We start from the raw sequence: 24,381 nt of genomic DNA, 5'->3' as shown, positions 1-24,381 counted from the left end.
ACTGATTCATTTTGGCTAGTTTAAAATCAATATATAATACCCACGAGGCAGAAGAACTGGTTTTAAAGGGGTTATTTTAACATCTTTTATGAAGCAAAAAGCACACCCACAAAGCAACATCATGTTTTTGCTGCATCACATCACAAATTTATTCAGGTCAAGTCAAAAATACATTTTTATAGGTATTTTCTATCTGTCTGCTACATGAAATAAACACGATCATCAGGGTGAATTATTTACATTAACCACAAGGCCGTACACTGAGTAAGACGATAAAAGAACCCAAAGTTACTTTGTGTGGAGAGAGACGGCGATGTGTACTTTGTGGTCAATGTGCAGCATCCGCTACCAAAGGACCAGTGCAGAAAGCAAACAATCATGTTGTCAAGGCAAAGACAAGCCTCACAGATAAAACAAACAAAAAAAAAAAAGAAACTTGCTAGAAATCAACGCATGCTAAACAGTAGCATACAGTATCTGGTGGACATGTAACATCACACCCACAGGGTTAAAACAGACTGAAGTCTTACTGTGCGTCAGCAAGATGGATGTCTCAGAAATGTAAGTTTGTGAAGGGATTTTATTCCAAGAAAACAGCTAGCCATCCCTCAGTGTTTTTGGTAAATCGTCCCTTGATAGTGACTGGTCATTTGAAGTCCATCTGAATTCAGTATGTGCAAGTTTCTACTTTTTGCATTTTACATTTAATGGCCTCATTAGTGTCCAATTATGTAGGAACTTCAGAGAATAAAGAAAGATCAAATTTGCACCATAATGGTCAAATATTTGATTTTCAAAATTTTTTTTTTTACTGTAATGCACTTTTAATAAACTTTAGTTCCAAAACATTTTAAGACCTCGGAAGATGAGAGCAGGTGGTGAAATACTGCATGCTGAAAACAAGAGTAGGAACTGCTCCAAGTGTGGTAGAGCAAATTCTTATTTACAGTGATGGTCAGACATACATGACTGCATCATAAGAGTGTCCATATGAGTATTTATTTCTATCCGCCTGCACATCTCCTCACTCTGTCCTCAGCTGCTGCAGCTCACTGTGGCAGGGCTTTCAAGATGGCGTTCACTTCCTCAGCTACTGCTGTCAGTGCAAACTCAAACTGATCCTGATCAGAGAGAGACAGAGGTGGAGGGAAGGCGTAGCAAGAGGGATGGTTATAGATAAAAGGAAAGAAGGATACAGTTGGATTATGACTGACGTCCACTTTAAAAGTGCTTAAACAGACACGCGCGCGCACACACACACACACACACACACACACTGATGGTACCTTGGTGCGGACCAACCCGGGTCTCTGGTCCCTGATGTGCTCCAGTGAGGCTGCAATGTCGATCTCCTTCACTCCTATCAACATATAAATAAAATAATAAGAACAGATGACACCTGAGTTTCCATTTGTTGTCCACTGCATTTTCTTTGAGAAGTCCATTATTAACATTATTTACAGATCTAACAACTGTTAGATCTGTAAATAATGGACACGGATTCATTTAGCTATGACCTGTGAAATGCTAACATTTAGCATAAATGCTAAGAAGCTGCTACTCATTCAGTTATTGCACCAAAAATGATATTACACAAAAGAAAACAATCATTATGCCCATCCTACTGATATCAGTTTGACACAGTAAAATAAAACATTAGTGTTAAGACTAAAAATATGATTTCATTATTCATGTCGAAATTTTTACAAACAGGTTTGTGGAAATTACTCCCATTAAAGATACACGGACTTGCATACACGCATATCCTAGTGTGAAATGATAACTCAGGTGTTACATTAAAAGGTAAATGACTTTATTCTCTCTATGGCCCTTTAGGTAACACATCAACTTGTATGAAGAAAACGAAATGTTTCATTGCCATTTTACTTGGACGGGCTGTGTGTGTGTGTGACACTCACCCTTGGCCATGCGGTTCAGAACCATGTCAATGAGGATGTATGTGCCAGTCCTGCCAGTGCCATCACTGTGGGAGTGACAGAGATAAAACAAATAATGTAAATGCACATGTAATTTCAGTGTTTCTGACGCTCATTAGATTTTGTATTTATTTTTGTACCTGCAGTGAACGATGATTGGGCAGGAACGACCCCTGTAGCATTTATTCACCTTCCTGAAAAGCAGGAACAGTGGATAGCAGGGAAAGAAAGGAAAACAAATTACAAAAAAAAAAATTGTTTTGAATGATTCATGACAAAATTTGTAATCGCAACTAAGCTTGTTCATAGATTCTATGAAATTACATAAATGACTTAATCAATACATCGATAAACCCACAGAGCACAACTATTAATCTCTTTTTGTGCAGGTTTAGAAACTTATGCATTGTGGTTAAATTAAAGGCAAGAAAGCAGAAAGTGTAGGAAGAACAAAGGATGGAAAGACATACATTAATGACAGATGCAAACTTAAGAGCGGCAGAATGGGAGCAAACAGAAACTGCATGAGGCCGAGGATGACGGTGAGATGGCAAAACAGGAAAGAAAAGGTGAAGAGGAGTCACTGTCCCTCTTGCAGTAGCCAATCACACCTGCCAATGCTCATTTTTGTGACTATGCAACTGGAGCCAGAGTACTAGCTGCAAACCACAAAAATGACACTGGGAGATGTTAAAATACAAACCTATCAACCTGCACACTGAGAGAGAGGGAGAGAGAGAGCGACAGCTAAGAAGATGTGAAAATGGTATGAAAGGTACAACATGTGGATCTTATTTGATTTCACATCATGCAAAATGATAGCAAAAAAAAAGAAGATGAAAGTTTATGGAGATGATTTGGAGAGAAACAGTGGCTACCTGTTTGCTCTATTTTGTGATTAGTTATTTAGAAAAATGACTGAATCTCGTGGTACCTGTTGACACCAAGAACAAACGTGGCGCTTGTCCGTGTGTGCGTCTGTGTGTGACTGCGTGTGATTTCTAACCTGCGGAAGTCGAGGAGCGGTCGAGTGGACGATGGGATGCCGTCAGCTGGCCAGCTCAGCAGGTGAAACTGCGTCAGGGTTCTGGTCTCCTGGGTCTGGACGTTCTTCAAGTAGAAGCTGCGCACCAGGAAGTCCTTACACCAGATGTGCTCTGACACCAGATTCACCTGATCAAAGCACAAGACAGAAGGGGAAAGGACAAAGGTCTTGATGTTTTGTGTCAGATGTTGCAGGTGATCAAGTGATAAAGGGGAAGAAAGCTGGGACAAATTTTATATGGACCTAATTTGCAAGAAAATGGAATCTGCAGGAGACAAAAACTCATAACTATGATGTTTTGTTGTTTTTTCAGTCAGAATTATGACTCATCTTTAAAATCTGCATTTACTTTGACAGATTTGACTTCATGCAGGGAGCAGTACCCATTAAACCGAATGTTTGTTACTAAGAAAGCATCACAAAAGGACACAGAGCCACATGTGACATTAAAGTTTAGAAGTTACAACAGGAAATCAACCTCATAGATGTGGTAGAGTGATGAGCCCTCATCAGGCCAGTACCGCTCACACTGTTTCTCTCCATCTTCCACCAGAGCTGTCATCATCACGATCACCGTGCAGCCGTTCTCCCACACCATCTGTGGATGGGAGAGAGCACGCATGGATGTACGCACACTAAATGGTCCATTGGCCTATATCGTTTTAATTTGTCACTGAAGAGCAAGTAAATCCACACAGGGACACACGCACAGAAGAACAAAGAGGCAGAGAAACAGAAACCACAGAGGGAAGACTGACCTGCCAGAAATCAGCAACAGTGTGGGCGAGTGGTCCCTGTGTGGCAATATATGCTGGCTGGCGAGGGTCATGATCAAACTGTGGGTTGAAAAAGGAAAAGAAAGAGTGGAAAGTTTCTTCAGTTTTTCCTGCAGATGATTCTCAGATATGAGACACAGCAGCAGAGCAGTAATATGGTTATACACACATGGAACAGTAACTTTAAGATCTCACCGTGGTTAATTGTTCTTTGGCCTTTTGGGCACCACATAGTAACAACACTGACAAGATTAACAAAGGCAAGTGGAAGAAATCTAACTGCTGTGTGATGGTAAATGGCTTGAATGTTACAGATTAGTCTTCTTGTGGAGTTCATTTGTTACAGCATCTTCCCGTGGCGTTAGGGGATAAATCCCTATTTAACAAACGACTCATTTTAAATATCATCACGTTCTGCAGCTGTTTGGAGGATTCTTACAATGAAGCTGGCGTTGATGTAGTCTTGTTTACCGGAGTTTGCTTCAGACTTCAGTTTCACCCGCGAGTGATCGTCTGTGAAAGAAAACAGATCAATAATAAGTGACTGAATTAATGACAGGAATCACAGTCGTCTCTGCTTTTCCCCATTTACCACTTACTATTATTATATTAGTCTAGTAAAATGAAATAAAACTGGTATGATGCTTTGCATGCATTACTGTGCATTTCCTTTACCTAAAGTGTCAAAAATGCCTTCTTTAGAAGTGTTTATTATGTAATATTATATTATTGTGTAACTATATACTGGAGCATTTTAATGTTGGAATCCAATTTCTGATTCTTTGTGTATTACTGGATAGATTTAATATTAGACCTATAGTACTGCATTATATACCGATCAGCGGCAACATTAAAACCACCTGCTTAAGATTTTGTAGGTCCCCTTTGTGCTGCCAAAACAGCTCTGACCAGTCAGGGGAAGGGACACGGGACCTCTGGGGGTATTTTGCAGTCAGGTTGTTAACAGATCATTAATGTTATTCACTTCAACTGTCAGTGGTGTTATTGTCGTGGCTGATTGGTGTACTTTTATGTAAAAATTAACAGATAAGAATAAATGTGAAATAAATGCAATAAAAATTAAAACACTTCTTCCTAGAAGTATAAAGGCAGCATAAGATTGAAATACTCAAGCAAACTACAGGTATGTGAAAGTCTTTCTTAAGTACAGCATTTGACAGAAAGGATCAGAGCTGATGAACTAACAGGGGAGGGATTCAGCATGTCTGTTTCTGTCCATGTTGTTCGGGTTTTGAGCCACAGCCACTGAACTGGGATCAGCCTGGTAGGAACACAAAGCTTCCCACTCCTTCTGAAGGCGGTCCTTGTTACGCAGGTGATCCTCCATATATGCCTGAAGGAGAGATGACATGCAAATGAAATGTAGGGGGTTAATATAAAGGGAAAGGATGTTTTTATTCAGATTCTTTTGATGAACCAGGAAGTACATTTTCTCACAAGTATCATGTGACCAGTAGAGATGTCCATGTTGGACTGGGCTGGCTCTTCGCTCCAGGATGGGGTGGAGCTGTGAGTGGAAGATGGGCTGTGCTGAGGACCATCGCTGAACTGGGAGGAAACACTGCTGACACGGGATGTGTCCGTACCCCTTCGACCGCCAGCGCCTGTGGCTATGGCGGACCCCACCATGCTCCCACCACTGACACAGTCCTGACGACACAGTGTGGATTTGGAGGCCATGTGCTGCCGACATAGCTCCTGAACGGAGAGTAAGGAGAAGTAGAATGAAAAAAAAAAGCAGGGTCATTAATTGACAAAAGGGCTGCAACTATCATATCAATATTGATTTATTGAACAATCAGTTACTGTTTAACTCTGTGTACTACAGACAAATCCATTTGAAATCCTTGCCTTTTAAAAAAAGCTTTAACCAGTGTAACTGTAGCTTTGCTTGCTACTATCTGATGATTGCATTAACCTGACTGCCTCAGTATTAATATGGACATGTTATTCACAGAAAGGAGGACCCACAGTGCAGACACAGACGCAAAGGATAAGCTGAACAGAAGAAACTCTGATAAACAAACTTTCTACAGAAAGGGACAGAAACAAAAGGGTGGCTGAGAGACCAGGACTAAAGGTCTAAACAAAGAATTATCTGTATGAGAGGGAATTAAACAAGCTCAAGCACCACAGGGAAACAGAGATACGCAGAACACAGAGAACACAAGGCAGACAGCAAACAGAATGCAGGTTACACAGAGAAACACTGAAAAACAGCTCACACAGGAAAAGCAGAAAATACAACAGATACCAGGGACCAAAAAAACACAAATGAACTGACAACACACATACACAAGGAGAGCACAGGTATATATAGACAATGGGGACAAGACACAGGTGAAAACAATCAGGGAGGAACAGGAACAAAAACAAAACAGACAGACAGGAAAAGACAAGCTAAATCAGACAGAAGAGGAGAAAAACTACAAAATAAAGCAGCAAATAACCAAACACACACTTCAAACCATGACCTTAACGTTCTAAGAATAACATACTGGCACATACATCCTCATTAATCTACCTGATCTAAGAGACATTTCTTCATTAAGTGACAAATGTCAATTCACACATTTATTGTCGTTTTGACCATACACAATGTGGTTTCTTGCATACAATCCATTATACCATCGAGACATTGAGACCAAAGCTAAAACAAACAAAGAAAACATCTGGGAAATTGTTTAAAACGGCCTTTCGTCAGTCCCGAACCTCCTTTTGCTGCCTTACCTGGTAGTCAAAGTGTGTTTCTGCTCCTCCCTCTGGACCCAGGCCAAGCTTGCCATTGGCCACTTGCTGAGTGTAGTGCCTGAGACAAGCTACGGCCATGGCCAATACCAGCACACCACCTATGACTGCCATGGAAACAAGGGTGATGACTGTCCCGCTGGAGCCCTCGGAAACCCTGGTTACCTGAGGGAGACCCCGTGCATCTGTCCTCTGGGGGAAAAAAAACATCATAAAGAGTGGTGGGTAACATATGGGCGGGGGAGAAGGAACACAAGTAAGTCACGTAAATGCCACCTCTATTTGTTGACGTGCAGGAGTCAACCAAAGCTAAGCACCTCCAGGGAATCTGCTCTCTCAAAGGTCACGCATTTCGTTTTTACAACACATTTGTTTCTATGTAACTGTGCATGACAGCTAGGTGTGCTCAGAGAGAGGCTGGTATTGAGTTTAAAAGACAGAGGTCAGAGAAGTGAAGGTAGGATGAACCAGGAAGCCATTAAAAAGACAGCAGAGGTTTCATGAAGATCAGTGAACTATGATGCAGTGCACGCCACACATCCACACTGTTTTCCAGTTGTGTCTTTCCTCTTCTTCATCCTCTTTCTTTCTTTTAAAACAGATTTTACTATGCTGTCCAACACAGCAGAATTCAGCTTAAAAATCTTGCAATTTTAATTTCCAAACACACAAACACAGACTTCCTGTGTCACATTCCTGTTCACTCAAAATGGCACTACAAAAAGATGCCAATAAAAGGAGCCTCATTTACAAAGATGTTATTTATTTGTCCTAACTATGGTGAATAATGATAATAATAATAATGACAGAGCTAATAAAGCTTCCCCCAAGATTTAGTACCACCACTGTTTACCCTTTTACCCTTTTCTTGAAGTACTTAACATGATCATGATAATTTTTATTTTTTTTCCCCACTCCTTATGTGTCTGGGGTTGACGTGTTTCTCTCCTTAGTATGTTTTGAATATACAATACACACACTAACATTACACTCATGTAATCATTTCTTGCAAATTTTTTAATTAAGCATATTAACCTGAAAAAAAAATTACATTTATGAATGAATTAACCCGAGGCAGACAAGCACTGTTAATGAGAAAACTATGCTATGGGTCATTTCTCTCATCTTGGAGATCAGATCAGTACAACCCAAAACACACACACACACGCACACACACACCATTATATGCCAAATCTGAGATGCAGACGATGACTCTGACACCAAGATTCAGGCTGGTTGTGTGAACAGGAAATAATGAGGTTAATGACACCTGTGACTGTTGCCATAGCACCTGGGATCTGGGAGCCACAGTAGGGGGTGGGGAAGTGGAGCAGATGAAGCACCATAGCAACAAGTGAAATACTGGTTGTTATGAGGTGTCGCCTCGCTGAATCGTTCTGGCCACTTTCTGTCTGGATGGCACATGCACACACACAGTCTACAAGACCCACACACAATATAATGACACAAAGTGTAGTGGTAGAAGGAAAATAAGCTGTGTAGGTCAGACAGATGTACTGCCTGTCCTTTGTCTGAGGTGCCACACAGAGTATAGCCCAATGCTTGTGCTCATGAAGTCATTTTGATTGATTCTGACACTGAGATAAGAATATGAGGTTGAGTCATCAATAGCTGTGTTTTACTTAAACAAGTTTTCAGAGATACATTTCTATTATTGTTATCCTTGTGTACGCATGTATGTGGATATATATATATATATATATATATATATATATATATATATATATATATATATATATATATGTGTGTGTGTGTGTGTGTGTGTGTGAATATGCATCCATTTTCTATACCGCTTATCCGTCAGGGTCGCGGGGGGACTGGAGCCCATCCCAGCTGACTACGGGCGAGAGGCGGGGTCAGTTGCCAGTCGCCAGTCAATCGCAGGGCCGACACACAAAGACAGACAACCACACACTCTCACACTCACACCTAGGGACAATGTAGAGTAGCCAGTTAACCTAATGTGCATGTTTTTGGTATTGTGGGAGGAAGCCAGAGTACCCGGAGAAAACCCACACAGGCACCAGGAGAACATGCAAACTCCACACAGAAGGGCCCAAACCGGGGAATCGAACCTATGAGGCGACAGTGCTAACCACCGTGCCACCCATGTGTGAATATACTGTACATATTCATATTCCCTGTTCTCACAGCGGAATATAAAGTAATCCCACAGGAGGCAGATCCATACAAACAACAAAAACTTCTGAAAGCCTGATAATCTGTAACGAACAGATTTAGGTGAAAAATGGTGTAGAATACAGAGTGATTATATCTCTGCTGTCTTGATTACTGCTCCGTATGTTACTGATACGAGGGGTTGCAAAGGAAACTCTCCACAGAGGTTAAGTGTCTTTGTGTGTATGTGTGTATCAAGTACCTCTCCCACGCCAGTCTGTACAATCTTCAGGCCTGTCTCAGACTCCAGGAAGTTCTTTTCAGATACTGTCAGGGCGAACAAACAACAAACATTTTATGTTTTATGCAAATTTGGTGAAACAGTATTTGAGGAAAAAAAACTGTGTGAGAGATGGCGCGATGTGCTCACATACTGTCTGTGTGGGCAGGTATTTTAAGCGTTTGTGTGAGTGTGTGTGTGTGTGAGCCTCACCAGCTTTAGCAGCCACCTCGGCAGCCGTCATGTTGTGTTCATTCTGGCGGATACGGAAAGTCAGCGCAGGACCCACCACACTGGCAGCACAAAGCCGAGGGGACACAACAACTGTTCAGAGTATAATCGGAAAATGTACAACTCTCTCACACACCGACACACACACGATGCTGCCGTTACCTGATGTTGATGAAGCTGCTGGTTGTCAGGTGTATCTTATCAGCTAGTAGCTCCAACAGCTTCACTCCATCATACAAACTCAGAGGACTACGAAAGAAAAACTTTGTCACCCTCCTTGCAAAACACTGCGTTTTAATGCTGTCACTTTTGCTGCTCTTTAATTAAGATGACATTTAGCGATTTCATGAAAGCAATTGTCCTACACACTCAGCCTAAAGTAGGTCTTTGCTGCGAATAATTACAGGCTCCAAAGGAAGAGATGTGCTTAATGTGTTAGCAATTTATTTGTCACAAACAGGAGGACTGAAAGCTGAATGTGATCAAGTGCTGACCTCTGGTTGGTGACAATGTACCCATACTCCTCTTTTGCTCCTGAGCCCTCCACCATTGGCGGCCCTTCCTCCTTCAAGACTTGTTCAGTTCGAGCAGGGGGAGGCTGGGAGACAGAAGTGGGGAGGCGGGTGCTCTTGGCTGGAGGTGAGGGTGAGACTGAGGCGGAGGAGGGGGCAGGAGGGCCCTCAGGAGCAGGGGCAGGCTTCTCAGGCTTACGGGACACACTGTCTGTTTTTAACAGCTGCATCTGCATGGAGAATGATTGGACATCTGTAAGTGAAACATGCACGTGACTGCTTCCTGTGAACAGTGCAGACAAATGGATTCTGACGTACCTCCTTGAGGGTGATGAGGTCTTTCTCAGTTGGATCTGTGTTAAGAGAAACAAACTGATATTTTTGAATAAATATCACACTAAAACAACTCATTTTAATCGATCAAAAACTGCTTAAGAAACACGTAGTTATTTTACTTGAGAGGCTCGTGTATTAGCACAAGGGGTTAGTTTTGTTTCACATACTGTATTATTCTGAACAGAAGGCAGGTATTATGTGAAAGACCGGACCTGTTTTTTCTTGGGTCTGCAGCAGCTGCAGAATGAGGGCTAGCTTGTAGAGCTGCTCTAGACTAAGCTCTCTAGGGTCCACTCCGTACCTCTGCAAGACTCCCGACACCCTCTGGAGCAACCCATCTAGCATAGGATATCAAAGTTAGTGTTGTCTTTGCCCAGTTAGATGCAGCAATCAAATTCGATGGATGTTTTGAATTTGCAAGTGTGCACACAACATAAACTTGTTGATATGAGATATGTCATGTAAATTAAGTTTGAAAAAGCCCAAGTTCCTCACCATTCACATTTCCAGACAGAATGCTGAAGTCTTGAGGAACTTTTTTATTCTGCAACGATTGTTGTTGTCTGCCAACAGTACCAAGTCTCTCCTCTACGGTGTAGTCTTCCCCATAGTCCACAGGTATCTCCAGCTCCAAGTCTTCATAATAAGGCAAACCTGCTCATAGGATTATAGGTTATGCTGGTAAAGAGAAATGTTTAGTTACGTTTTATCTAAATCCTTAAAAATAGCTCACAAAAGGCCTTTTTTTTGACCAGACAAAAAATTCTGATTCGCGTTTTCTTGACTGATACTTCATTTGTTAAATGATTTCATCTTTTCACAATTTTTTTTCTTATTTTGGAAATTTGAAAATAAGGGTGTGCTCACCTGCAGGAGTCATCGAAGCAGCCCCTCGGTGGCGATAAAAAGGCTGTGCCAGGTAGAGAGACAAGGCTTCCTGTAGCAGCTGTCTGTCACGCGCTCGCTCTCTCTGATTGGCCTGAGACCTTGAGGAGGGACGAACATAACTGCTTCCTGCACCAATGAGGGATCTCTCCACTTCATCTTGATACCTATGCTGGAATTAGGTGAGATAGGATGTTGATTTAATGCTGGGTACATACATATGTATGACATCTGTGATGTCATGTCTGGGGCAAGTTTTGAAGATGACACACACCTGCTTTTGGATGATAATGAAAAGTGTGGGTATGTGTACCTGGGGGTATGTGTATGGGTCCATGGAAGCTGTCTGCATGCGTAGTGGGGACTGAGGAGGTTCAACAATCATGTAGTCCACATAGTTGCCACCAGGAGTTGTGGACCCCGACTTGGGACTGTGATGGTGGGAGGTGTGCTGTTTGGACCTGGCAACCCAGAGAAACAAACAAAGAGAGGATTATGGTAGATACAGTGAGGTGGAAAGGAGGGAAAGAAAGAAAGAAATGGTGACTCAAGGTGACACATTTCTTATTAAGATTACAAAAACAGGAGGCTGCTTACTGAGACAAGTGAGGAGAGGGGGAAGAGGAGTTTGGCTTAGAGGGTTGGGTGGTATGGGGAACTCTTTTCAGCTCCATTGATAAAATAGATTGTGTGATGTCATCTTGCCAGGAAAAACCTACACACACACACACACATATGAGACAGTGAGAGAAAGACTTTCTGATATCAACACTGTATCTTTCAGAGTTGTGTTGAAGAATTTGTATTATGAAAACATTTTTGCCTGAAGGCCAAGATGATCAAAATAACTTCAGTATGACAACACGGTTACTCAGCTTCTTGGTCAGAACAATAGTTTATCATTTTTTTTCACCAGCAGAGAAGCTCTAAGGATGGCGAGTTAACCCCCAATTTTTCCTCTTGCACAAGCCCTAGTTAAATTTAATTCATATAAAAACAGTTCCAATTACCCACAACAGAGTATATAACGTAATATATAATAAAGTAAATCATAAAAGTATACATAGCTATGTTGTTTAAACCTTTGATTTTGTCACAGTTGCAGAATCAGTTGGGTGTGCAGTTTAAGCTACAATCTGTATCTCTCACCTTGTAGCATGAGCTGTTTGAGGACTTCCTGCATCCTCTTCAGGACAGGGACCGACACCTGGTACTGGACCTTGTCCTGCTTGGAGCTGAGACATTGACCAAACAGCCCGTCTAGAATGAAACAGAACGCAAACAGAGAAGAAAAATAATGGCTCATTTTGTCAGGATAGTCTCCTGAGATTTCTTTTTAAAGTGACTCCTGGAATAAAACCCAGCACAGTTTCCAGACAATAAGCAACATTTCAACATGTCACCATAGAAAAAGCACAGGTGTAAATAATAAAATGATCCTTGAATTGATTACATTTATCTGCTGTGGGTCCCGGTATTGTTCATGCTGGCTTGCTGTCACTGTCATGGCTTAGTCCCAGACACTTGCATAAAACAGAGCCATTGGTAATGTTATCAGTAACACCTGTGCTTTATCTTCTATGACAAATTAAAACTGCAGTCTGCAAGTGACAAGGAATCAACTATGGTTGCTATTTTCTTTTATTTTTAGCTAAATCTGTATTAATTTTACCACCAATATTTCAACTAAGTTTGCCCTCGAGGTACTGTACAGTAGTTTTTGTAACACCCTGAATTCTGAGTCATAATTTTGAAGTACAGCCCACGCTTATACTGCTTGTCACATTCCTGTCAACCTCACCCACTACAATCCATCCACTCTTTTGAAACACGCTGATGCATTTCTAAGCTTCACAAAATCAGATCATCCTGTAGGCTTGTATTGGTGTATCTGTGTAGGGCCTGTATTGAGGAGTTTATCCCTTCAGCTTCAGATAGAAAAGAGTCAGGAGCGGAGAAGCTGTGAGTTACATACTGTGAATCTGATATTAATTACAGAACTGTAATTAAAGGGATGACAAATCACATCAGCAAGTCCTGTTTCTTCCACTAGGAAATCTGAGAATTTCCAAACATGATGTGATGAGAATAAAGATAAATAAGAGCAGGCTACGTACTATGTGGTGCATTGATGAGTCACCTCAGCTTTTCACTACACAACTCAACCTGCCACAGTGAAACGGTGACTTGTTAACAAATTGGTGAAGGTTAGCTTATTTTGGATCACTCAGTGAATGAAAGAGTAAGTAAACTAACATGTTTTACGACTGAAATGTTTTGTCTTTCTCAGTTGGTGGATATACAGTCAGGTAAATGTCTTTGCCTTGTTTTGGTGTTATTACAAAGTTGGCCATTAGTCTGACCAGAAATACAGAATATTGACTAGAGATACAAAGTGAACACACAAAAACACTAGACACATGATGTTATAAGACACAGGATATTATATCCTGGCAGTGAATTGAACTGATAGAGACAGTCAGTAGCTGCTGCTGCACTGACTGGTGACAGAGAGAGAAGAAGAACGCGAGGAGGAGGAAAAGGAGATGAATGGGAAGAAGACTGCAAACTGCACGGCTTGATGGGATTGGGACTATTTCTAGAGCTGGGGTTATTTCTGAACATATTATTTTTGTGATAGAAACCGGTTGTGGTATTCAGTGTTGGAAAGGGGAAGCTTTCAAATGTAAAAAAAAAGAAGAAAAAAAAGCAATATTTGGGTCAGATAATTCCAAAGTTTCTATAGCAAAATCCAGAGAAGATAGAGAGTTTGTAGCATAAATCACTTTGATCATCCACTGGTTTGAACATGTGTGTTATAAGCACAAGCTAAGCCCCCTGATGATGTAGCGTGTGCAGCTCAAATCTGCATGAGCTGCTAGGGACAATCACGACAGACCCACCAAACCTTCCGCGGTGGGCTGTGCAGATGCCTGGTGCACATCAATTTGTATCCACCATGTCGGCACCTCAGGGAGCAGCTGACTGACAAGGTCGAGGTGCTGCATAGGGAGCTCAGGTGGTAATGTATGCATGCCTAAAGCACTCCACGGGTTTACAGGTGTCACACTTAGAGGCACAGTGCCACGAACAGACCGGCAACAAAAACCTTCCCCTCTGACTTTCTTTGACAGGGATGAGAAGAGCAAAAAAGCCCTGTGTCCAACACCTGCGTACTCCACTACTACTGCTACCAAATGTACAGAGACTATGTCTAACTGGCCCTGCACAGGGTGGACATCATTTCACATTTTTAGGCAAACTGTTTCCCAAAGGCGTGGATGCACCACTACCTTGCAAGAAACCTTACAGGATGCTGTTAAATAAAATGACAAGAGCAAACATTACTTTGCTGATTCAAGTAAGTTTGTAGATTCATATTTACAGCTAATTTTTCACAGGGTTTTAATTTATTTTAAACTAAGCTAGAAGTAATCCTTTTGGCTGCCTCCTGTACCTGATCAGTCTCTACATCAGCGAACACAAAGAGAGAAAACTGATAATGATTCTCCAGTAAAACCCCTGGTAGGACAGCAAACAACACAAGAAGTTACATAAAGTAATGAAGTAGAAAAGAAAAGCAAAAAGAAACATTAACATGACTGCTATGCTAATTTTAATGTAGCATTTCCACATTATCTGTGAGAGGATAATTTAGTAAATATGCTACCAGTATTAGAATGTTTCATGACATCTGTGATTCCTAGAAAGTCAAACGTGTCATCCAACAGGTAAAACGTTAATTTACACGCCTCTCTATCCAAACTCCAAACACTGTTCACTATGGACTTTTTATGTACATCTCACGAGATAAAAAATCAGATCAGTTTAATTTGTTGGTGTCTCATAAACACGCAGATTTACTCAGTTTAAACAATTTGTGGATCATTCGCATTTTAGCTTCTTGAAGAGACAGATAGACGCAAAACTCATTTCAACCAATTACACTGAAAACCTTTGAGTAGTTGCTACACCAATTATTGTCCTCCCCTGTTCCCTCCTCAGACCCACAGATGTGCACAAATAAAGTCCTGCCTCTGCTCCTCAGCTGCAAGTAAGCTGATCCATTTTGTATTCTGTCCAATGGCTGCGCGTGTGCGTAAGTGCAGTTTCCACAGAGAAGTGCGTAAGTGTGTGTCAGTGACTCATCGCTGTATTAGCACAACAACTGTGGGGGTGTCGACCTCACCGTGATGTCAGTGTTGCCATGGAGACAGGAGGGCGGAGGAGGGGTTTAGATAAAGATGGGGAATGGGAGAAGGGCAGGTGACGGAGAGAGACAGACGCAAGGGAAGAAAATCCCTGACTTGTTTTTGTATATTTTCATACACTGTTGGCTTTGTGTTGGCGTGCTTTCAGTGACATAGATTGTTTGTGTGTGCGTGTGTGTGTGTGTGTGTGTGTGTGTCTGTCCAGCTACGGGGTTAATCATATGATATGGTGTAGAGACACAGAAAGGATTAAGAAGGTAGTCTGTTCTAAAAGTGTAACGTTCAAGAGAAAGATCATGTTTGACTGTGTGTGTGATTGAACGCGTGCACGCATGTATATGTGTGCTGTACTCACCATCTGAGCAGAACTGATCCCTCGTGCACAGTTTTCTCTCAAACAGGCAACCTGAGGTAGAAAGACAGAGAGGGCTAACAGGTGCTCAGAGTAAAATGTTTCACAACAAAGTGAGCTTAGCCCTGACTCACTCATTATAATTACACAGAGGTAACAAAACACACACACACACACAAAAACCTTCATCCTCTCTTTTATATTTAAATGCTGCCATTGTCAAGCCAACCTACGCCGCACTTATCATTTATAAAAACCTTTGTATAATTGCATAAGCCCACTCCACGTTGTGTTATTCATTTTTGAAAATCTTGAAATACAAATCACATTTTCATCTGGACATTTTTTGCTGCACGGTCATCATCGAAATGAATAACAGGCTGAACAGGCTGTCAGTGGTTCAACAAACATCTCTGATAAGCACGACTGACGATAAAACGTTGACCTCAATTCTGTGGGTGCGAAATACTGATTCATTAGAGGGAAGAGATTATTTTTAATAAATTACAATATATGATTGAACAGAGGACACAAATGCGGTGTTGTCATTAGCATCTTTGCTAATTCCCTGGATATTTTATTTTTAGCTGTTCCACGGCCTCTTATTTTAAGGTGGTGAGTAAGACCTTGAGGGGATGGAGATGTGGGAAGGAACAGGTGGCTGGTGAGAGATATGAACGTAACACAGCACGATATGCCTGGATTATTCTGCCTGTCTGACATGATGTAGCAGTTTCAACTGCTCTTTGAAGAGAGAGAAAGAGAGAGAGAGACACACACACACACACACACACTGTACACACAAAGCTAACTCTGAAACCCGAGATTATGTTTCCTAACAACATGCCTTTTATCTCAGACATCTGAACTCAACAATCTGCGGAAGATTAAGTGAACATTGATGTGAAGCTCAAACAAGTTTCCAGCTAAAACACAACTGGTTATTAGTGCATCAGGCAGCCAAGAGGTATCCAAGTGAATGAGGGACAGACACACACACACACACACACGCATCACTGCAATGTTGCCAAGTTGCATGTAAATGCTAGTCATCAAACACTGATTGGCTAAAACAAAAAAGCAAAAACACTTTATTTTTCAGTTAGTTCATAGCTTGTGTGTTTGTAGATGAGCAGAAAGACAGGAGTCTTGCTCAGATGATCTGCTCTCATCATAAGACTCCCCAGTTGCAAGTGGAATAAGCAGCCTGGTAGTTTATGTCCTGCCAAGGTCAGTTGGACCAGCAGCCACAGCAACAATTATCATACAATTGTCTTTATTAAAAAATGGGACAAAATGCACACTAGTGTAGCAAAAAAAAGCGTAAAGGTTCCAGTTGGTGACACTGTGTTCGTCACAGCAACACGACATCCACCTTTAGGGAAATGTCTCTACATCATACTGTGTGTGTGAGGACGGACAGTGGGACATATGGATGGATGGCTAATCAGATGAGCAGATGGATGGATGAGTGTGTGTGAGAGAGCAGAGACAGAAACAAAGAGGCAGGAATGGATGAATGGACAAAGGGAAGTAGCAGCGGTTACTGGTTTCTCTCCATGGTGCTGAAATCTCATGTTCTTGCTGCATGGCTTCCCACTGAGCCGTCCATTGTTCATTGTTGGGGATTTTTTTTTTTTTTTAATGCTGATGTATTTCTCATAGATTTTCTCAGTGGTGTGATTTTTTTTTTTAATGGAAAACTGTACAGGAACACCAGCATTTTACTACAATTTTATGTTCAGTTTCGCTTGTTTTTAATCATTTCTTATGGCTGTACAGTGTTCAAAGTAACAGTTTGAACAACATGGCAACACACAGGGTTATTTGATATATTTGATATTTACATCCCATTGTAAATGAAACAAAACATAATCATTTGTTTCTCAGTAGCTTAATGCATCACATTCGGTTGATTCCACTTACATTATAAAACTAAGGCAACATAAAATATAAAGCACATGACATGTGCCTCAGCTGTTTCAAATGAGTTAACACATTCATAGTGTGCAGGAGAAATAATGAGGTGACCACCCTCCTGACGTGAACAAAATCGTGCTCACTTGTTTTTGCCGGAGAAAACCTTTGGCCTCTCTCAATATCATCTTGAATTACTCATTGAATTCATGCCACACATCACAAATATCCACCTACACGTGTCAGACAAACAGGCTTTTTTTTTAAAAAAAATGTTTGCCTGCAGAAAATAAAATAATGTGGAGAGGAAAAAAGCAATAACACCTATTTTAACAGGTGGAAGTCTAAATAGGAGATGCAAAAATTCACTTGTTGCATCGTTGGTGCCAGGACAATACATCAGTCTACAAAGAGGAAATGAATTAAATTGCTTTCTTTGGCACAAATCAGTAGTCTGGTCGAAACTATTGTGGCTGCCATTGTCAATAATATAAACAATAGCAATAGCTGTCATTACTGATGTCGCTGCTGCCATTTCTGCTGCTGACAGTGAACTAGAGGAAACTGTTCAGACATACAACCTATTATATAAGTTTCTGTTTGCTGAAATCTGTTCTTTTTTGGTATTATATAGAACTAGATGCAACTTGACTTCAAAAACATAATTCTGCCGCCTCTCTTCTCAACAGAAAAGAGTCCAGATAATACAGCTAATACATGTTGGTATGGACCATAATTCCCTAAAATGCATTACAAGAAGTGGTAATAAAATACTAACTAGACTCAGTTTTCATCGGCTCTTTCACTCTTTCCACCCTCCATCTCTTCCCCGTCTCAGTTTCGCCCCAGCAGTCTCTACATTTCTCCACAATGCTCTGAGGCACAACCATTCACATATCAGATCGGTTAATCGGTTAAAGAACACATGAGTACAGTCCCCTGAGGCCAGAAATAAATACTAATATCCCTGAATGCCACAGTCTGATGCATTCACGTTAAAGTCAACAGCTACACCGTGAAACTGTGGGAATATTACAGAAACATAACAGGTGATTTCCCCCACGGATTGTGCCCTCATCATCATCATCTTCGTCTTCTTCTTACCGTATTTCTCCGACACTCCTGGCTGACACAGCACGGTCACAAGCAGCAGAGCTCGCCATGGCTTAAGGTGTTGCATGATCCTCTGATGCCTCGCAGCAGCGGAGGAGATGCTGAGAGAAAAGATGCGGAGTCCCTTCGCTTTTTCGTACCCGCTTTCAAATCCCCATACTGTTCAAAACGAGCCCGTGTCGACAGCTCACACTGCGACCCAGAAAGCCCATGTGACGGAAGGAGATAAATAAACGAGATGGAAAAAAAAAAACTATTTTCTCACGGTGAAAAGGAGGGGCGTGGGGATGATCGGTAGGAAGGGGAGGAGGGGCTCGTCTGTCGTTTTTCCAACTGGGCGTGGTCTCATCTTTTTGGAGAACCGTCAGATGCAGGAGACGTCTGTCGGTTTGCGAAGATGCAACGTAGTATCGACCCAAGACTGCACAAGTGCGGAAATAACGTACAGCCTCGGGGAGACGAGTGCTCTTCATCGACGTGCAGCTGCGTCAGCGCGGCCTTCAGACGCTGAGAAGGAGATGAACGCCAACTTTTCCATTTCATCCATTCATCAACGTCATGCATTCGTGATTTATAAACGTGCACACAAATGCAGCGTTTCTGTCCCGGTCTTCACAGGTATATAAACCCAGGTGCCTTGTTTTCAAGGAAACACTCTGGTCTCAAGCAAATATTTTAATCTCACGTTTGTCTGATTGAGTTTACAATGTCTGACATGAGCAGTGGTGACATAAGATGGAAGGAAGGAAGGATGGGAACAAGAGTTATCTCAAAGGACCATGCCTATAGACCCCACACATGGGGCACAGCCTCTTAAGTTCACCACATCCCAGGTAAGACCACAGGACACACCAAGATCCAATATATGGGACACTGCACACTGATGGGTCCTAAAATCATTGCCTCTGACTCTCACTTGGGCACTTTAAGAATATATTGACGGTGCAATACTGTACTTGATTGATCCCTTCTGATTGGAACTGATTAGGCAGAGAACCATCCTTCCACTGAGGGAGTCCTGTCACAGCATCTCATCGTGTCCAGCTGTCCTCTTGCTCCCTCTTGTGTCTGTGAAAAGCAGTTTGTTGGAACTGCTGCTGCCTCAGTTTGAACGAGGGGCAGCAGCTGTTGCAGATGCCCAACCTTCTTTGAGTGAGAATTCACAATGAAAATTGTTTGGCATCATTTCAATTTAAAATAATTTCGTATAAATGTTGCCACTCAGACACACTCAGATTAGTGCAGAATCTCCTCTCATTAATTACTGTTTTGTAACTTCCTGTATATCCATTCACAAAATGCTCAGGAATGAATGAAAATGTCTGCACTCCAGTGAATACAGTCTGCTGATTGTTAAAGCCCTGCAGACTTTTAATGTCACCGCACTGCATGAGAGCGAGACCTGCACTGTCCAAGCTCCAGGTCTTAAACTGACCCAGGCTGCACAGACAGTTTAATTTTAAAATAGCCTGTGCAAAATGCAATAGGTGTGGCATGTATGGAACAGACCAACCCTGGAAAAGTATAATATGGACAATCATGATGGCAAAATTATAAGCAGATTGAAGACATGAAGAATGAATCCAACAGGAAGTGGAGCGAGGCCACAGGTCTCGCCCATTAATCTTCAGTCTGGTATGCAACTCTGCTGTCATGAGCAGTACTGTACAGTGTAACAGGTGCAAATGTCAACGGCCTCTCCTCGCAACCACAAGCTTACAGCACTTCATCTTAGAGAGCAATAGGACTAAAAATATTACAAATTATAGCAGTAATTTTTCAGTAAACGTGCTCTTGATTCACCCAGTTCTGTAATGTGTCAGCACTGGAGGTTTTTTTTTTATCTATATTTTGTTTTGGACCGAAAACCTACTAACTTTTAAAGATATGGCTGTAAAAACTGGCCAATGGAAGGCTGCATTACTGACTTAAGCCCTGATATTCACACGCAATCCTGTCCAAGATGTTGTGGCTATCTTTAGTCTGCATTGTTTTTTAATCCCACCTACTTCTATCAGTAATGAACCTGCTCTACTTGTTGAGTCGCTCAGTGGATCATTGTGTCGTTCCACCTTCCACTCATTAATTGAATCAGCCTACCATTTCCCGTTCGTTGTGTCACATGTGTACGGAAGCTGCACAGGACGTCAGCGAAACTGTGTAGGAATGAAGTCGCGCCAGATATTCAATATATATATATATATACACAACATTAAATATGTTCTCTCACTGTACTCCAGCAAGTCCTAGAAGCAAAAGCAAACTTGCCGCTGCTAAATGACACTCAGCGCACCATAGCCATCAACCACTGAATGACTTAAAATGCCACGTGGCTAGCAAAGCTCAAGCTTCAACTTTTGCTGAATGTTAAGCTGTGCATTGTCCACCCCTGAAACACTCATTCTGCTGACAGAAGTCTGGGGCAACTGGACTGTGTTAAAACAGGAAGTAACCTTTTCTATCAAGCGTGACTCATGAATCATGTGGTTTGATTTGATGTTGCTGCTTGCTATTTCAGGCACATTGTGTTCTCACCGGCTTTTGATATCATATCTCTTCTAAGATAGCCCTAAAATAAATCAGAAACAAGTTCCGTTGTTGAAGAGACCCGTAAAGTTGGTCTGGTTTGCATGTTACACGGTTGCATGCAATCACCAATGTGCGAACACAAATACTACACATACACACACACACGCGCAGAAACTCTGCCTATGTCTGCTTTTTCTTCCTCTCCTCTTTGCTCTCATCCTTTCATCCTTGTGTCACTCTTGTGTGACATCGGTATGTGTGTATGTGTGTTTGGTTGGTTGCCGGGCAACTTGAGTCCAGTGTTTGTGAAGGATTAAACCAGCTGAACACGGTGAGGGGGAGGGTACACTATGTCATATTAAAATGTTGGATTTTTACCATTTTTCTCTCACTATCACTATTATCACAGATCTGCTCGATCTAATGTACAGTAAGTCTTACAATTATTCACGTTAATGTAGATTCTTGTTGAGGCATCTTTATATTGTTTCTTCTTCAATGAAATCACAGATTGTATCTGTATCTTAGTTTCTCATACCTGGTGGTTCAAAACAATTCTCCCACAGTTTTCCATCATGCCATTTTCCCCAACATGTCATTCAGACTGGCTTAGCTTCTGACTGCCCAAGCATATCACAAGCTAGAGAGTGGTAGAGTGTGGTAGAGTGTGTCCCATGTACACAATACAGACAAAATTGGGATGGGGCTGTTTTTCAGGTGTTGGGCTCGGTCTCTTACTTCCAGTGAAGGAAAATCTTAATGCTTCAGCATACCAAGACATTTTGGACAATGCTATGCTTCCAACTTTGTGGAAACAGTTTGGGGAAGGCCCTTTTCTATTCCAGCAGGACTGTGCCCCAGTGCACAAAGCAAAGTCCATTAAAACATGGTTGGATGAGTTTGGCGTGGAAGAACTTGACTGGCCCAAACAGAGTCCTGACCTCAACCCCATCCAACACCTTTGGGATGAACTGGAGTGGAAATTGTGAGCCAGGCTTTTCGATCCAACATCAGTGCCTGATCTCACATATGCTCTACTGCATGAATGGGGCACAAATTCCCAAAGAAACACTCCAAAATCTTTTGGAAAGCCTTCACAGAAGAGTGTAAGCTGTTATAGCTGCAAAGCTGTCTGTGTATTTAGAATGCAATGTCGTTAAAGTCCATATTGGTGTAAAGGTCTGGTGCCCTAATACTTTTGTCCGTATAGTGTATGAAGAGTGAGCGTTTCCCACAGCGAACCGGACTCGACTCCAGCCTGGACCCTGGCTGTGGATCATCCACTCTCCCCTGCCTTTTCCTCTGTAGCTGTCACTATGTAAATGAATGTACTAAAAGTGACAACTTTATCGACTGATCGGGTTACAAAATTAGATGCTGGTTGAATATGAACCATAGTATCTGATTATGAGAAGGAATGGGAGGAGTTCAAATCAAATCAACGTGTGATATGTTCCAGGCAAAGCAATCACATGGAGACCAACAGTGTACAATAATCTGCTAACTTAATTAGCCTTTTCTAATGCAACACTTGTGAAATTACTGCTAAATTATTGCCTTTTTACTTTTTTAAAAAAATTATTTTCCTTTATTACAACATTGTATTCAATCCCCCAAAATAAGCCTGGCTGTTTAGCACTGTTGATATTCTCAGACTTGGTGATAACTATTTTCCCAGCTGTTCTGGGATCTGGATGCTAATTTAAGAGCATTTTTTCTAGGCTACAGGTCAGGTATTTCTCCTGTGTCTGATGTTGTTTGGCTACTCGTACACTCATTTGGCAACTGATTTCATGTCCTGCGATGAGGATGATGTTCTCGTCAGCAGGGAAACTCCAGGAGGACTGCTCAAGTCACGCCAACAGAAACATGCATGTTTGATACGATAACCAATTATATTTCATCTGTCTACACTTCAGAGCAAAGCGTTTTACAGTTGTCACAGGCAGTGCTGACTTATGATGGGAAAGGGAAGTTTTGTAGGTCGGTCGGAGAGGAGCACCTGTTTGTCTTTGAAGATGAAAGAGAACTGAACAGGTGGAAAGAAGTGCAGTCAAATCAAATTCTTTGGGCTCTTTGTCAACTCTCAGCAAGACTGAAAGCAGTCACGAAGAACTGAAAAAAAAGTGAAAACAGAAAATCCGTATTTAATTTTTCATTCCATTTTTTAAGCTAAGATCAAAAACTGTGTAGATTTTGAAAATCGTGATTGAAGTTATTATTTCATATTACTGTCATTCAAATAATCTTTTTCACCTGAGCAAGTCCTAATTTTTTCACCTCATAACAGAAGTGCAGCTCAAGAAATCCAAGCAAGGCAGTGGACAATAAATCAAACCTGGTTCTCGCAGTAATTGCATTGTGTTTTAATAAACAGATTAATTACTTCATTTAAATTAATGACCTAATGGTATATATGTGAATGTGTGTGTGTGTGTGTGTGAATTTGCAGGAGAAAGAAACCTGATTCTAAAATTCCTTCAGTTGTGCTTAGAAACCCCTGTGAGTCAAATATTATTTTGATTTCATATTTGATATCAGAGTTTGATTGTCAGCGGTTATATTTACCAGACATGTCATAAAAAAAGCAGCATCATTCTTTTTATTTTTATCGATAGTGTCTGACTTTGTCTTCAGCCCCATGATGCTTTGGGAAAGTGGCTGGATAACAGAGTGCAAACGGGAAAACTAAAAATAGAGCTGACACCAGCAGCAGCTGACACACACACACACACACACACACTGCTCCGTGAAATGCAAATAAACGCATGACCACACATGAACACCACTCCTGGCAACCCCACACATACACATACACGCAGACCCTCACACTCGTACTCTCCTCGTATATCTTTAAATTGATTTCTGCATCATGAAATGGTTCGCTCAAGTTACTGCTAAACATTCTTTGCACCACCCAGAGCAAACTTGCATCATTTCATGCCCTCTTGTGCCTTTTCATTAACTCAATATGTAGTTGGGTTGCCTTTGCTTTTCAGTTCTCATTTTATGAACACACCTGACAAAAGCTTGTGTGGCTGTGTGTGTGTGCGTGCATGTGGGTGTATGTGTGGGTGTATGTGTGTGTGTGTGCATGTGAGACAGAGAATGAAGCTTCTCCTAAGCTGTGTGACTTTGATGTGTGTGTGTATAATATATGGTGGTTTCTTCATTTGAAGAATGGTGGAATTTCCCATTACATGTGAATGCTTCATAAAATAAGGTCACTCTCTGGTCACACAGTAAAATTGCTGAGATATTTACCCCTGGAGTGACAGCAGATTCTGCTAAAAGCACTCATTTGATGTGGGAGGCACCATTTTTTTCTTTGGACAGCATATCAGGATCA

The 24,381-nt window shown here is 41.5% G+C and overlaps 1 protein-coding gene across 1 annotated transcript; it reads right to left on the bottom strand.

Moving 5' to 3' along the window:
- Positions 1-122: 122 nt before the first annotated feature.
- Positions 123-18,813, bottom strand: ptprna (protein tyrosine phosphatase receptor type Na). Its single transcript, XM_046403072.1, has 24 exons — positions 18,495-18,813; positions 15,477-15,527; positions 12,060-12,170; positions 11,508-11,625; positions 11,224-11,371; positions 10,893-11,082; positions 10,521-10,679; positions 10,238-10,363; positions 10,008-10,042; positions 9,672-9,919; positions 9,340-9,426; positions 9,160-9,239; positions 8,929-8,993; positions 6,510-6,719; positions 5,217-5,477; positions 4,965-5,112; positions 4,198-4,271; positions 3,741-3,818; positions 3,461-3,580; positions 2,944-3,110; positions 2,078-2,131; positions 1,920-1,984; positions 1,287-1,360; positions 123-1,121 (listed from the first exon to the last, which is right to left on the bottom strand). The coding sequence occupies exons 1-24, from the start codon at positions 18,568-18,570 to the stop codon at positions 1,050-1,052; spliced, it is 2,817 nt and encodes a 938-aa protein (XP_046259028.1). The 5' UTR covers positions 18,571-18,813; the 3' UTR covers positions 123-1,049.
- Between the last annotated feature and the right edge of the window lie 5,568 nt (positions 18,814-24,381).

The sequence above is a fragment of the Scatophagus argus genome, chromosome 11, assembly GCF_020382885.2.
Source record: "Scatophagus argus isolate fScaArg1 chromosome 11, fScaArg1.pri, whole genome shotgun sequence".
NCBI lineage: Eukaryota > Metazoa > Chordata > Actinopteri > Scatophagidae > Scatophagus > Scatophagus argus.
Note: the sequence above shows the minus strand (reverse complement) of the source record. Positions and strands in the feature narration are given on the sequence as shown.